The sequence below is a fragment of the Pelophylax lessonae genome, assembly GCF_965119305.1.
Source record: "Pelophylax lessonae genome assembly, chromosome: 7".
In the NCBI taxonomy this organism is placed as follows: domain Eukaryota; kingdom Metazoa; phylum Chordata; class Amphibia; order Anura; family Ranidae; genus Pelophylax; species Pelophylax lessonae.
This window is the reverse complement of record NC_138774.1, coordinates 201,413,981-201,427,248: the sequence shown is the minus strand read 5'-3', so window position 1 is coordinate 201,427,248 and position 13,268 is coordinate 201,413,981. Positions and strand designations below refer to the sequence as shown.

General features: G+C 47.0%; 1 protein-coding gene across 1 annotated transcript in view; it reads left to right on the top strand.

Annotated features, from left to right (window-relative positions):
* The first annotated feature begins 853 nt into the window (after positions 1–853).
* The window catches only part of LRSAM1 (leucine rich repeat and sterile alpha motif containing 1), a 116,824-nt gene continuing 104,409 nt past the window's right edge, over positions 854–13,268 (top strand). Inside the window, exons 1-2 of the mRNA XM_082263002.1 lie at positions 854–962; positions 12,950–13,058. Of these exons, the coding sequence (XP_082119128.1) occupies positions 12,984–13,058 (75 nt within the window). The 5' untranslated portion in view covers positions 854–962; positions 12,950–12,983. The remainder of the gene's footprint in view (positions 963–12,949; positions 13,059–13,268) is intronic.

The following is a 13,268-nucleotide window of genomic DNA, read 5'->3' as shown; positions in this document are numbered from 1 at the left end:
GGTTCTCTATTGTGACACATCCCCTGCAGAAGCCGGCAGGAGAGGGAAAGGAGCACAGTGGGGGGGGGGGGGGGCAGCACAGTAGGGGGGGACCAGGGGAGCACACAGGGGCCCAAGTGAACTGGATAGGAGGAGTGGCGGGGGCAGCATACAGAGGAACCAATCTCCTCCATTCTCCTCCTGCAGCTACAGAAGGAAAAAGGAGGACAGTGATTTCTCTACATGCGCCCCCCACCCCTCCTATTCAGGTGTACAGGGGAGCCACACGGGCCCCCTGGACCATGGGGCTCGGTTGCAATTGCAACCCCTGCAACCCCTGTACTTACGCCCTGGTGAAACCCACAAGTGTTTTTTCTTTAACCATTACTACATACCTCCCAACTCTCTGAGATGGTAACGAGGGATACCTATTAGCAAATAGGCATAGGACACCCCCTGCCACACACCCTAAGGAAAGATGAATTATATATATATATATATATATATATATATATATATATATATATATATATATAAGAGTTAAACCCCCCCAAAAAAGTGCTTTTTATTCTCGCTACTTTTCCTTCATTTTGGCTTTTGAAATTTACAAATGCAGCGATTTTAGAGATTGGATGAAAGGTTTGGCACCGGGTAAGACTTTTTAAAAGATAACAAGTGCCTTTTACATACAACTATATAGACCAGACCAAAATGAGGGGCTTTGCTCCAAATCAGGGACCATCCTTTGAACTCAGTAACAGTTGGTAAGCTACGTGTAACATGTTACAGTTTGGGTTTTAGACAGCACAACCTGCTTGCAGTATTTTCGGTGGCCTTCAGGGGGCTCTCGCTGACTGTTTTGGTAAGTGAGTCACGTGACTGGAAAGGACCCGGAAGCGCCTGAAGTCTATGGCTGATGCAGTGAATCTGCATGAAGAAGGAGAGTAGTGAGGGGTCCCTGAGAGTCCCTGTGGCCCCCAGCAGTGAGTCCCTGGCATTAGATGTTATTGTTGGTGTATTTTTCTCCTTTGGGGGGTGTTGGGTCCATGTGGGTGTGTGGCTTGTGTCTGTTATGTGTGGCTTGTGTCTGTTATAGCTCATTGCTAGGTAACCTGTGGCTTGAGGGCTGCTGTGGGAATACAGAGACCAGCATGCCCTGTCAGTACAGGCAGACTAATATGCCATGCTGTTGGTATAATCAGAACTGCCCGCACAGCATTAGTTTGTATTGTACATAGGAAGGAGGTGTTAGACTCTCTGTCAGGCTATTGCTCCTGCTGTGTGTGCCTGTCCTAGAGAGACATCTTCCCCTCCTGTCCTAGAGAGAGACATCTTCCCCTCCTGTCCTAGAGAGACATCTTCCCCTCCTGTCCTAGAGAGAGACATCTTCCCCTCCTGTCCTAGAGAGAGACATCTTCCCCCCCCTGTCCTAGAGAGAGACATCTTCCCCTCCTGTCCTAGAGAGAGACATCTTCCCCTCACTACATAGTTTAAGGTAAATCTAAAGGAAATTGAATAAGAAAATTGTATAGTGTATGGCCAGCCCTAGGCGACCTGTGAGGCGACCTGTGAGGCGACCTGTGAGGCGACCTGGTCGCCTCACAGGTCGCCGTAGGTCGCCTCCCATACAGAAGCTATGGACCCGTTCTAATAGGAGCGACACAAGTCGCTCCGACTTAGAAAAAGGGTCCGGAGCTTCTTTGGGGCAACCCGGAGGCGACCGACATAGACTTCAATGTTATGAAGTCCGTGGCGGCCGCTCCGAGGTCGCGGCGCGCTGCTCGCACCGTGACCTCGGAGGTCGCCTCCCGAAGTCGGAGCGCCCCTATGTGAACGGGGCCTTAACCTTCAAGTCTCAAGCAAGTCCCAAGTTACTGTGTGGCGAAAAGCAAGCAAGTCAAGTCCCTGCTAGAAGTCAAGTCATTTATTTTGGTCAAGTCAAAATACTGATCTACCCCATTTTTCACCTTTTAAGAGCCGGTTCACACTGGGGCGACTTGTCAGGCGACCTGGTCGCCTGACAAGTCGCCGTGGGTCGCCTGCCATAGATTAGCACAGGACCCGTTCTAATAGGAGCGACACAAGTCGTTCCGACTTAGAAAAAGGGTCCTGAGCTTCTTTGGGGCGACCTGCATTGACTTCAATGATATGAAGTCCGTGCAGGTCTCTCCGAGGTCGCGGTGCGAGCTGCGCACCGCGACTTCACAGGTCGCCCGGCAAAGTCGGGTCGCGCCTATGTGAACCGGCTCTTAATCAGTTAAAAGTCAGTGGTCAGGAAAGGGTTTGTTTTATTTTCAACATTAACAAAACTGCATAGTGCTTTTTTCTTGGCATATTAAAGAAACACTTTGAATGCCCAAAACAGCTCAAAATCCTTCTTCCGGTCATGTTTCAATACCACGGTCACTAAAAACACGTTAGGTATTTCCATTGTTAAACAGCCAGTGTCCTAAAAATCAGAACACACTGAGGTGTTTTTAGTGACTGTGGTGTCAGAAACATAACAGGCACATTAATTTTGCTTTAACACATCTTGAGAAAATGCAAATATTTAATAACTTAAAAAAGTAAAGTCATTTCGAGTCATATGTCTCAAGTCAAAGTCAAGTCTCAAGTCATGAATACCAAGTCAAAGTCAAGTCGAGTCTTTTATTAATTTTAATCAAGCAAGTCTCAAGTCCTCAAACTGGTGACTTAAGTCTGACTTATGTTAAGTCAAGTCATGTGACTCGAGTCCCCACCTCTGGCGATTTGAATGACATCTGTGCAGGTTCATGCTAGAGTTGCATGAATAATTGTAAAAAAAAAATCACAATCTCGATTCAACCCCCTTCATGATTGTAAAATGGCATCTCCTCGTTTCTTACAGAGCTGTTTTCTGCTCACTCACAGCTGTCAAAGAAACAAAACAAAAAGCCTCTGGCAAATGTTTATCACCATTGTTATGGCTGCTAAGATAACTATAAAAGCAATATTTTACAATGTATCATTTCCTTCTTTTAGATCAAAGGAATGAACCTTTTTTATCTGTAAGTGAGGGCAGTTTAACCTCAATAAGCCTTTTTCTGATCTTGTTCCTTACAAGTTAAAAATCAGTATTTTTTGCTAGAAAATTACTTAGAACCCCCAAACGTTTATATATATATATATATATATATATATATATATATATATATATATATATATATATTTATTTATTTTCTAGCAGAGACCCTAGAGAAAAAAATGGCAATTGTTGCAATCTTTTATGTCACACTGTATTTGCGCAGAAGACTTTGAGGGCCGGTTCACATTTGTGCAAGTGCGGCGATCGCATGTAATTTGGAGCGCACTGCACCAAACACGCACATGACCCTTTTTTCCAGCCGCATCAGGATCGGATCGCACAGTGGTTCACACTAGTGCGATCCGATCCTGTGTGAACTGTCAGATCGCACTGCGATATGCGATCAAACTGGGGGTGTCGTTAACATTTAATTGGCACCCCCTGCGTATCGCATATGGCAGTGTGAATTGCCAGGGGTGCGTTTGCGATGCGGGAACAGGCTGCGAATTCGCAGCCTTCCCGCATCGCACAAGTGTGAACCAGGACTAAAACGCACTTTTTGGGAAAAAATACACTTTAATGAATTAAAAAAAAAAAAACTAAACAGTAAAGTTAGCCCAATTTTTTGTATAATGTAAAAGATGATGTTACACCGAGAATTATGAGAGAATCGTGATCTTTAATTCTAAGAAAAAGAATCGTGATTCTCATTTTATCCAGAATCGTGCAGCTCTAGTTTATTCACGGATTTCTATCAAAATCGCCCCCGAAGTCGCCAAAAGTAGTGCAGGAACAGTGCAGTTTGCCGGCAATAGGCTGCGATTAGGCATGTAATTTGACCTGTCAAACCGCGCCAATGTGAACGGGGGCCTAATGTGAGAGAAGTAATGACAAAGCCTCATTAAAGTATAACTAAAGGTAAAACCTTTTTTTTTTTTTTTTTAGTTTTGCACAGAGTAGTGATGGATTAGGACACCTATCAGTTTTTATTGCTGTCTGTGTCCCCATTAGGGAGATTCACCTTCTCTATTTGTACTGTTTACCATTATTACTGAAAGTGAAAGTAAAAGGAAATCCCAAGTTTTGGGTTGTCCCCAGAAAAGTAATAGGGAGGAAATCTTTCAATGGTGACATTGGGGTCCCGCAGGGAGTTCCTCTCACTTCCTGTTTGGCTTCAGGACAGGAGGTGAAGTAAAATTTCCACAATGGGACATAGATAGCAAAAAAATAAATAAAAATCTGACAGGTTTTATAACACTCCCTTGTTCTATCCAAACGAAAAAAAAAAAAAAAAGGTTTAGCCCGTAGTTCTACTCTAAAGAGGAAGTAAATCCTCTGGGAAAAAAAACCCCTGTAAAGACAAAGGCATAATGAGCTAGTATGCATCGCATACTAGCTCATTATGAGGTACTTACCTTAAACGAAGCCCCCGCAGTGCCACCCGCTCAGCAATAGGACCACTGACATGTTCAGCCGTTCTGCTTCCTTGTTCGTGTCCTCCGGTATGAGTGCAGGACCCATTCACGGCACAGGGCTCTGAAGAAACGGCATGGGTGGCCGTTCCTTCAGAGCACATGCGCCGATGATGTCATCGGCTGCATGCAAAGGTGCAAGTTTAGGAGATATTTACAGTACCTGTAGGTAAGCTTTAATTTAGACTTCCTATAGGTAAAAGTCTTTAAAGTGGGTTTACACCCACTTTAAAGTCAAATCACTAAAAAGAAAAATGTTATTTATTGCTTGGCCTGGATATTTTCAGAATGTGTCAGTGTGATAATTAGCTCAGGAATGTATAGCATTGCACCAGAGGGTATCACTGCGTGATTGAAGGCACACCAAAGCAGATTAGACATGGGTAACTCTGCCCCCAAGAGATCCTGCCACTGACAGTTTGTTAGAATCAGCAGCAGGATCACTAGGAGGCTGTCGCCAATGATTAAGATTCAAAAGCATTTGAGCAACAGCTCACTGCGATTCTATAGGGACACGCAGGCAGCCTTTCTTAGCGATCATGCTTCTGGCAATTTGTCACTAGCAGTAGAATCGCCAATATTTTCATCGTTTATCAATTCTTAGTGTGTTTTAATTGATCTCACTGTGATGCTGGAAAAAAATTGGGTGGGAACATCATAAGTAATACTAAATGAAAGTGATACTAAAGGTATTTTTTTAAAATAACAAACAGTCATTTTTACTTTATTCTGCACAGAGCAGACCTGATCCTCCTGGTCCCGGCTCCCCTGTTGCTGCTTCTGGCTCCTCCTCCGAGTGCCCCCATAGCAAGCAGTCATGTGTGCTCACTCTCATGCCAGCTTTGTGTGCCTATAAGACACAAAGTGGGGCTCAGCCCTGCCCCCATCTCCCTCCTCACTGGCTGTGATTGAAAGCAGTGAGTCAATGAGGAGGGAGAGAGTCGGGAGAGCAGCTGCTCTCGTGCACATCGCTGGATCGAGATCAGGCTTAGGTAAGTATAAAGGGGACGGAGGGAGCTACTTACTAAAGTCTTTTTTTTACCTTCAGCATTTAGAATCGCTACAGGGTACTATATATCGCATATTTTAACTCATTTGTTAAAGCATGTTTTTTAGTGAATTGTCTACTCTTGAGAGAAATACCACAAAAATCCATGTGGTGTTAAACTCTTGAATTGTCCTCCCCTGTATCTTTCTGTCTGGATGGCGTCCACATGTTCTCATTTCCAGTCCTGTTGTAACAAGGACAGGATGTTGGCTGGTGCCACGGGTTGCAGAAAAGAAAATTGCACAATTCCCCCATCAACACATTCAGTGATGATGGAGGAATCCCTCCCACGAAGCCATTGTGTCCCCCCCCCCCCCCCCCCCAGAACTCAGATTACTGCTAGCAGATATAACAGCTGCTATCAATAATTGCACGTAAAATCTGACAGTCTGGTTGTATCCAAGTTGATCAATGAACTTGGATACATTCAGCCTGCCCATACATGGTTCAAATCTTGGCTGGTTCTCTCTATGGCCGGCTTAAATATGACTCCAGCTCTCATACAGTGAAGGGTCCTATCGTTCACCCTTCCTTTCCTCTCTCCTCCATTCACAAAGTGCCATTTATTGTGTTCACAGAATACAAGGTGTTCACAAAATGTTCAAGGGGAGAAGGCGGGTTGATAAACTATAGTATCCTTTTTCCTTCTTGAGCCTCATTCAGTTAGATGGGCATTGGCACCTCAACATGAGGTGTTTGAGTTTTCTTCTTCATCCTCAGCCCCCCAGCTGCGTTCTTCATCCTCAGCCCCCCAGCTGCGTTCTTCATCCTCAGCCCCCCAGCTGCGTTCTTCATCCTCAGCCCCCAGCTGCGTTCTTCAGCCCCCCAACTGCGTTCTTCATCCTCAGCCCCCCAGCTGCATTCTTCATCCTCAGCCCCCCAGCTGCATTCTTCATCCTCAGCCCCCCAGCTGCGTTCTTCATCCTCAGCCCCCCAGCTGCGTTCTTCATCCTCAGCCCCCCAGCTGCGTTCTTCAGCCCCCCAACTGCGTTCTTCATCCTCAGCCCCCCAACTGCGTTCTTCATCCTCAGCCCCCCAACTGCGTTCTTCATCCTCAGCCCCCCAGCTGCGTTCTTCATCCTCAGCCCCCCAGCTGCATTCTTCATCCTCAGCCCCCCAGCTGCATTCTTCATCCTCAGCCCCCCCAGCTGCATTCTTCATCCTCAGCCCCCCCAGCTGCATTCTTCATCCTCAGCCCCCCCAGCTGCATTCTTCATCCTCAGCCCCCCCAGCTGCATTCTTCATCCTCAGCCCCCCCAGCTGCATTCTTCATCCTCAGCCCCCCCAGCTGCATTCTTCATCCTCAGCCCCCCCAGCTGCATTCTTCATCCTCAGCCCCCCAGCTGCATTCTTCATCCTCAGCCCCCCCAGCTGCATTCTTCATCCTCAGCCCCCCCAGCTGCATTCTTCATCCTCAGCCCCCCCCCAGCTGCATTCTTCATCCTCAGCCCCCCCCCAGCTGCATTCTTCATCCTCAGCCCCCCCAGCTGCATTCTTCATCCTCAGCCCCCCCCCAGCTGCATTCTTCATCCTCAGCCCCCCCCAGCTGCATTCTTCATCCTCAGCCCCCCCCCCAGCTGCATTCTTCATCCTCAGCCCCCCCCCCAGCTGCATTCTTCATCCTCAGCCCCCCCCCCAGCTGCATTCTTCATCCTCAGCCCCCCCCCCAGCTGCATTCTTCATCCTCAGCCCCCCCCCCAGCTGCATTCTTCATCCTCAGCCCCCCCCCCAGCTGCATTCTTCATCCTCAGCCCCCCCCCCCAGCTGCATTCTTCATCCTCAGCCCCCCCCAGCTGCATTCTTCATCCTCAGCCCCCCCCCAGCTGCATTCTTCATCCTCAGCCCCCCCCCCAGCTGCATTCTTCATCCTCAGCCCCCCCCCCCCAGCTGCATTCTTCATCCTCAGCCCCCCCCCCCCAGCTGCATTCTTCATCCTCAGCCCCCCCCCCCCAGCTGCATTCTTCATCCTCAGCCCCCCCCCCCAGCTGCATTCTTCATCCTCAGCCCCCCCCCAGCTGCATTCTTCATCCTCAGCCCCCCCCCCCAGCTGCATTCTTCATCCTCAGCCCCCCCCCCCAGCTGCATTCTTCATCCTCAGCCCCCCCCCAGCTGCATTCTTCATCCTCAGCCCCCCCCCCCCCAGCTGCATTCTTCATCCTCAGCCCCCCCCCCCCCAGCTGCATTCTTCATCCTCAGCCCCCCCCCCCCAGCTGCATTCTTCATCCTCAGCCCCCCCCAGCTGCATTCTTCATCCTCAGCCCCCCCCAGCTGCATTCTTCATCCTCAGCCCCCCCAGCTGCATTCTTCAACCTCAGCCCCCCCCCCCGCTGCATTCTTCAACCTCAGCCCCCCCCCCCCGCTGCATTCCTCAACCTCAGCCCCCCCCCAGCTGCATTTTTCATCCTCAGCCCCCTCAGCTCCATTCTTCAACCTCACCCCCCCCCAGCTGCATTTTTCATCCTCAGCCCCCTCAGCTCCATTCTTCATCCTCAGCCCCCCAGCTGCATTCTTCATCCTCAGCCCCCCCAGCTGCATTCTTCATCCTCAGCCCCCCCAGCTGCATTCTTCATCCTCAGCCCCCCCCCAGCTGCATTCTTCATCCTCAGCCCCCCCCCAGCTGCATTCTTCATCCTCGCCCCCAGCTGCATTCTTCATCTTCACCCCCCCCAGCTGCATTCTTCATCCTCAGGCCCCCCCCAGCTGCATTCTTCATCCTCAGGCCCCCCCCAGCTGCATTCTTCATCCTCAACCCCCCCCAGCTGCATTCTTCAACCTCAGCCCCCCACAGCAGCATTCTTCATCCTCAGCCCCCCCCCCCAGCTGCATTCTTCATCCTCAGCCCCCCCCCCCAGCTGCATTCTTCATCCTCAGCCCCCCGCCCCCCCAGCTGCATTCTTCATCCTCAGCCCCCCGCCCCCCCAGCTGCATGCATTCTTCATCCTCAGCCCCCCGCCCCCCCAGCTGCATTCTTCATCCTCAGCCCCCCCCCGCAGCTGCATTCTTCATCCTCAGCCCCCCCCCCCCGCAGCTGCATTCTTCATCCTCAGCCCCCCCCCCAGCTGCATTCTTCATCCTCAGCCCCCCCCCCTAGCTGTATTCTTCATCCTCAGCCCCCCCAGCACATAGGATGTCAGGAGCCGGACTGAGCACCACTTATCCCCCATGACCCTAATAACTTGTGGAGGTAGATGAGTTTCTTCTTTGTTCAGCTTTGCATAGCACCACAGATTTCTGAGGGGAACAATCTTTGCATTGCGGTGTATTAAAAAGGCTTGGCTGGTTTTGAGTGTGTTGTAGTGACCTTGCAGCCCATTCAAAATGAATAGGCTGCTTTAATGCAATGCACATTAACATGTGGTATGCATCACAATGGTGTGAATTGGTCCTTCAAGAACAATCCATCAGGGAGATCAGAATAAGCTCACAGTTTTATAACCCATGAGCAAAAACAATGTTTATAAAAGGTATTGATTTTTTTTAATTGTACCCACTGTATGAACCCAATGTTAACGCCAAACATTGCTTGTCACATATAGCCAAATTTTAAAGCTGAATCTATGCTTTAGGGTACGTTCACACTTGCGAATGCACCCGCTCAGCGATTAGCTGCAAGAACCCAGCGGGAGTTCCCATTAGCTGTGAGCTGGCAGCCCCATTGAAAGCAATGGGAGGCTGCTGATTGTTGCAGCTAATCTTACCCACTTTCATATAATATCTCACATGTGAGGGATCGGTACTGGATGCAACCTGCCTGCATCCAGGAATGATCACTCGCATGTGATCGCTGTATGAGCAATTGCATGCGAGTGGGCGTGACTTACTGCAAGAGTCAGCAACCTCCAGTTGCTTTTATGCTCGCAGCTAATCATGGGAGCGCCCCCGCTGGGGTTCTCACAGTTAACCCCAAGCAGATAGATTTGCAAGTGTGAATACACCTTTACTTTCAGTCTTGCACATTTGTACAGGCTCCCCTCCTGTACTGAAATAGCTTACTCTGATTTTACTGCATACTGTGAGCTTTTCACAGTGTGAGTTAGAAGCTACAGAAAGTCAGAGCCGGTCTCATTTCCTGCTGGAGGATCAAGCACCATCCGGTCCCTTTCTCCCCTGGCCCAACCCTTTTTTTTCCTTGGATGTGAGTTCTTTTCATCATTGAGGCTCAGCATTGCATGTGGGCATTACCACAGCTTTCTGTTTTCAGAAAGCTTTGTACAGACCCCTCCCACCAATCATGATCTACCTGTATTGCATAGGGAAGCACAGAAACCCAGGGATGATGTCATTGGGTCTTATATGTCATGAAAATACAAATGTTTTCTTTAATAATTTCACTAGCATATTGATGAGGGGAAAGCAAAAACCAGGGAAGGTTACATTTAAAATATGTTTGCTAAAATGTTATAACACTGTTGTAAATTAGACAATAAAGGTAAGTGCCTATTTTGGATAGAGAAAGGCTGGCCATACATGTTCAACTTTTGTCGTACAATTTTCTGGTAGATCTACCACAAACCACATAATGTGAGGTCAAAGCTAAACAACACTTTCACTTGTATCTAATTAGGCAGGCCTTTGTACTACATACTTGAAGGTAGATTTCAAGAAAATTGGACAGAAAATTGTGAGAAAATTGGAACATGTATGGCCAGCCTAAGGGAGGGTCATTACCCCTGTCAGTTTATTTTTTACCATCTGTATCCCATTGGGGAGAATTCCCTTCACTTACTACTCCATGGCCAAAACAGGAAGTGAGAGGAAATCTCTGAAAATTAAGGGAATCCCCAGGTCACCAGAACTAGTGTCCCCATTGGAAGATTTCCCCTCTATTACTTTTCTCGGGACATCCCAAAATTTGGGGATTTTCTTTTACTTTCAATGATAACGGTAAACAGGACAAATAGAGAGGATCCTGAACGGGAGCACAGACAGCAATAAAAACTGTTCTAATCCCTCTCCACTTTACTTAAACTAAAAGGAAACGTTTTCCTTTAGTTGTATGTTATAATGTGCTGGTTATATTCTGTTACATAAGTTATTCCCCATCATGTGACTCTTATGATCAGTGTTGATCAATGTATAACAATGTAACCATGTTTATGGACCGCTTCATTAACAGGGAAATGTGATTGCCATCCCAACTGTGTGCTCACCACCATAGTGGAATGTAAGCACAATATAGACGACACTGTTTTATGTTTTAGAGGAGGTCAGTATAGACGAGTTTGACTACATTCCTTACCTTTGTGTAAAGTTTGACATCAAATAATTTTAACTGATTATATGTACACATTTCTTGACATTTTGTGCCCAGTCCTCGGGGGACTATCTAAAAGTAAACAAAGCCAGCATTTCCTTTTAAGTAATACTTGGCGTATACTGTACATATTAAAATATTTTATCGCCCCTTTCTTTGTATAAAGCCAGCTATGGATGGTTAGAATCTAGGCCTGTTCAGCAGGGACCGACTGAGATTTGAACCATGTATGAACAGGTTGAATGTACCCAAGTTGATTATTTGATCAACTTGGGTACAACCAGCCTGTCAGATTTTACATAGAAATATAGCCGCTAGCAGTTATCACAGTGTTCTCCTGGCAGGGATGGCTTCCCCCATGCCCCCTAGGAAAACACAATGGTACCGCGAGAGGGATTCCTCCATCAACACTGACTGTGTTGATGGGGAATCAAACGATTTTCTTTCCTGCAACCAAGAAAACCGTTCTGTCTACTGTCGGCTTAAGCCTAGCTATATGCGTATAGATTTCTCTTGTTCTGAACAATAAAAAGGCATCTCCACCACCGACTGTTTTATTTGTGCACTGGTCTAAATTATCTGGTGGAGGGAGGATGATGGTGTGGGGTTGTTTTTCTGGGGTTGGGCTTGGCCCCTTAGTTCCAGTAAAGGGAAATCTTAAGGCGTAAAGGCAGGTGTCCCAATACTTTTGGCAATATAATGTATGTGGGGGTGCACCTATGTATGGAAGTGATGATTGTGTTACGCATGTATATTGCCCTGGACGTCAGAATGAGAGCAATACCTCTGGCCCATCTTTCATGGTTAGCGCTCAACTAATAGCCTGTAAAAGTTTTTAAAGAAATACCTATGGACAAATTAGGTGTACCAGAGTTTGCTGCCTTTTTATGGACATGTGCAATTTTAAGGTTTTACAAGCTGGATATCTATTTACTCAAAGCAACCTCACCTTTTTTATTTAAAAAAAAAAAAAAAGGTGTGTATATGTGCTAAAATTACCTTTAGGCCCCTTTCATCCCCGCTGAGCAGGAGGATGACAGCTGTGTCTCCGCGCTGTGTGCAGATACACAGCTGTCAGTTCCCCATACATCTCTATGGGGGAAATCGGATGGGAACGGACCGTCAGTCCGTTCTCATCCGATCCGATCCGCTGGACGGATGGAAAATAGGGTTTCCATCCGTCCAGATTTGACGGATCAGATCGGATGTCAGTGGACATGTCTCCGCTGACATCCGATGCCCCATAGGGGATGCATGGGGGGTCCGTTCAGATCCGCCAAAAATACGGACAGGCGGATCTGAACGGTCCACCTGTGTGAAAGAGCCCTAAGTGTATTTTTTTTTTTACTGAAAATTTTACTTTGATAAATGTGCTCTAATATCAGGTGACATAAAAAATTGGAGCTACTATCATTTCATTCTCCAGGGTCTTTACTTTTAGAAAATATATACTGTTTGTGGGATTTAACCTTGTAGCCTAAAATGTGGATGACTCTGGTAGAAGTGGTTAATAATGTAACGCTACCTTTGGTCCATTGCTAAAAAAAAATGCTATACATTGCCATTTACTGCTGCCTTACTGCTCTAATGATGTATTTTTATTGTAGTTCTGTAAATGAGATTCCTTATTTATTTTCTGGAGACAATAACATTGCTAAAGAGTCATTGCATTGTAATGTGGATGCAAACTGGAATTCCTTCTTCCCTGATTAATATAGAAGACATCATTCAATTAAATTGTGTTTTTCACAATACTGCGCCCTTTTACAAGTACCATTAGTAGTAATCATATTAGGGACTTGCTGAACAGGTTATCTAGTAGTCAGTGTATATGGTATATTTCCTCACTGCCAGAGCTAGGAAGTCACCAGGAAATGATACACAATTTTCTTCAGAGATTTGATCAGTCCCTTTGTTGCAGATTTTGCTTTGGTTCAGAGTTCTCCTTTAAGTGATCCCAGTGTGAGGCTGCTGTGACTCTGCCTATATCGTATTATTCCTGGCTGTCACTGTCTCCTCCTCCACACTTAATTCTAATAGCCCAGGGAGCTGCCTCCCTTCGTAGCTGGAATGAGAGAGTAATGGATTTGTCAGGCTGTTTCTTCCCGAAGGAGTGATCCCTGGGTGACTGAACTCCTGTTCTGTTGCAGCCCCGTTGTCTTGGCGAGGATCGAGGTGCCAAGTATGATGCCGCTTTTCTTTAAGAAACAGAAGCAGAGCGGGGAGGCCAGGAAACGCCTGGAGTATCAGATGTGCCTGGTAAGTCCTGACTTTTTTATATTGATGGAGTGATTTGACATGTAAAAGAACGCTTTAACAGATGAAGCTGGTCCATCGCCAGGAGGTGATCTCATCTTAATCTTTTGTGAGCTCACATCACAGCGGACAGTCCAGGACAGTACTATATGGTATGAAATATAATGCGGTTGTTTGCTTTATGATCCTAATACCCGCTACATCCGCCACTTA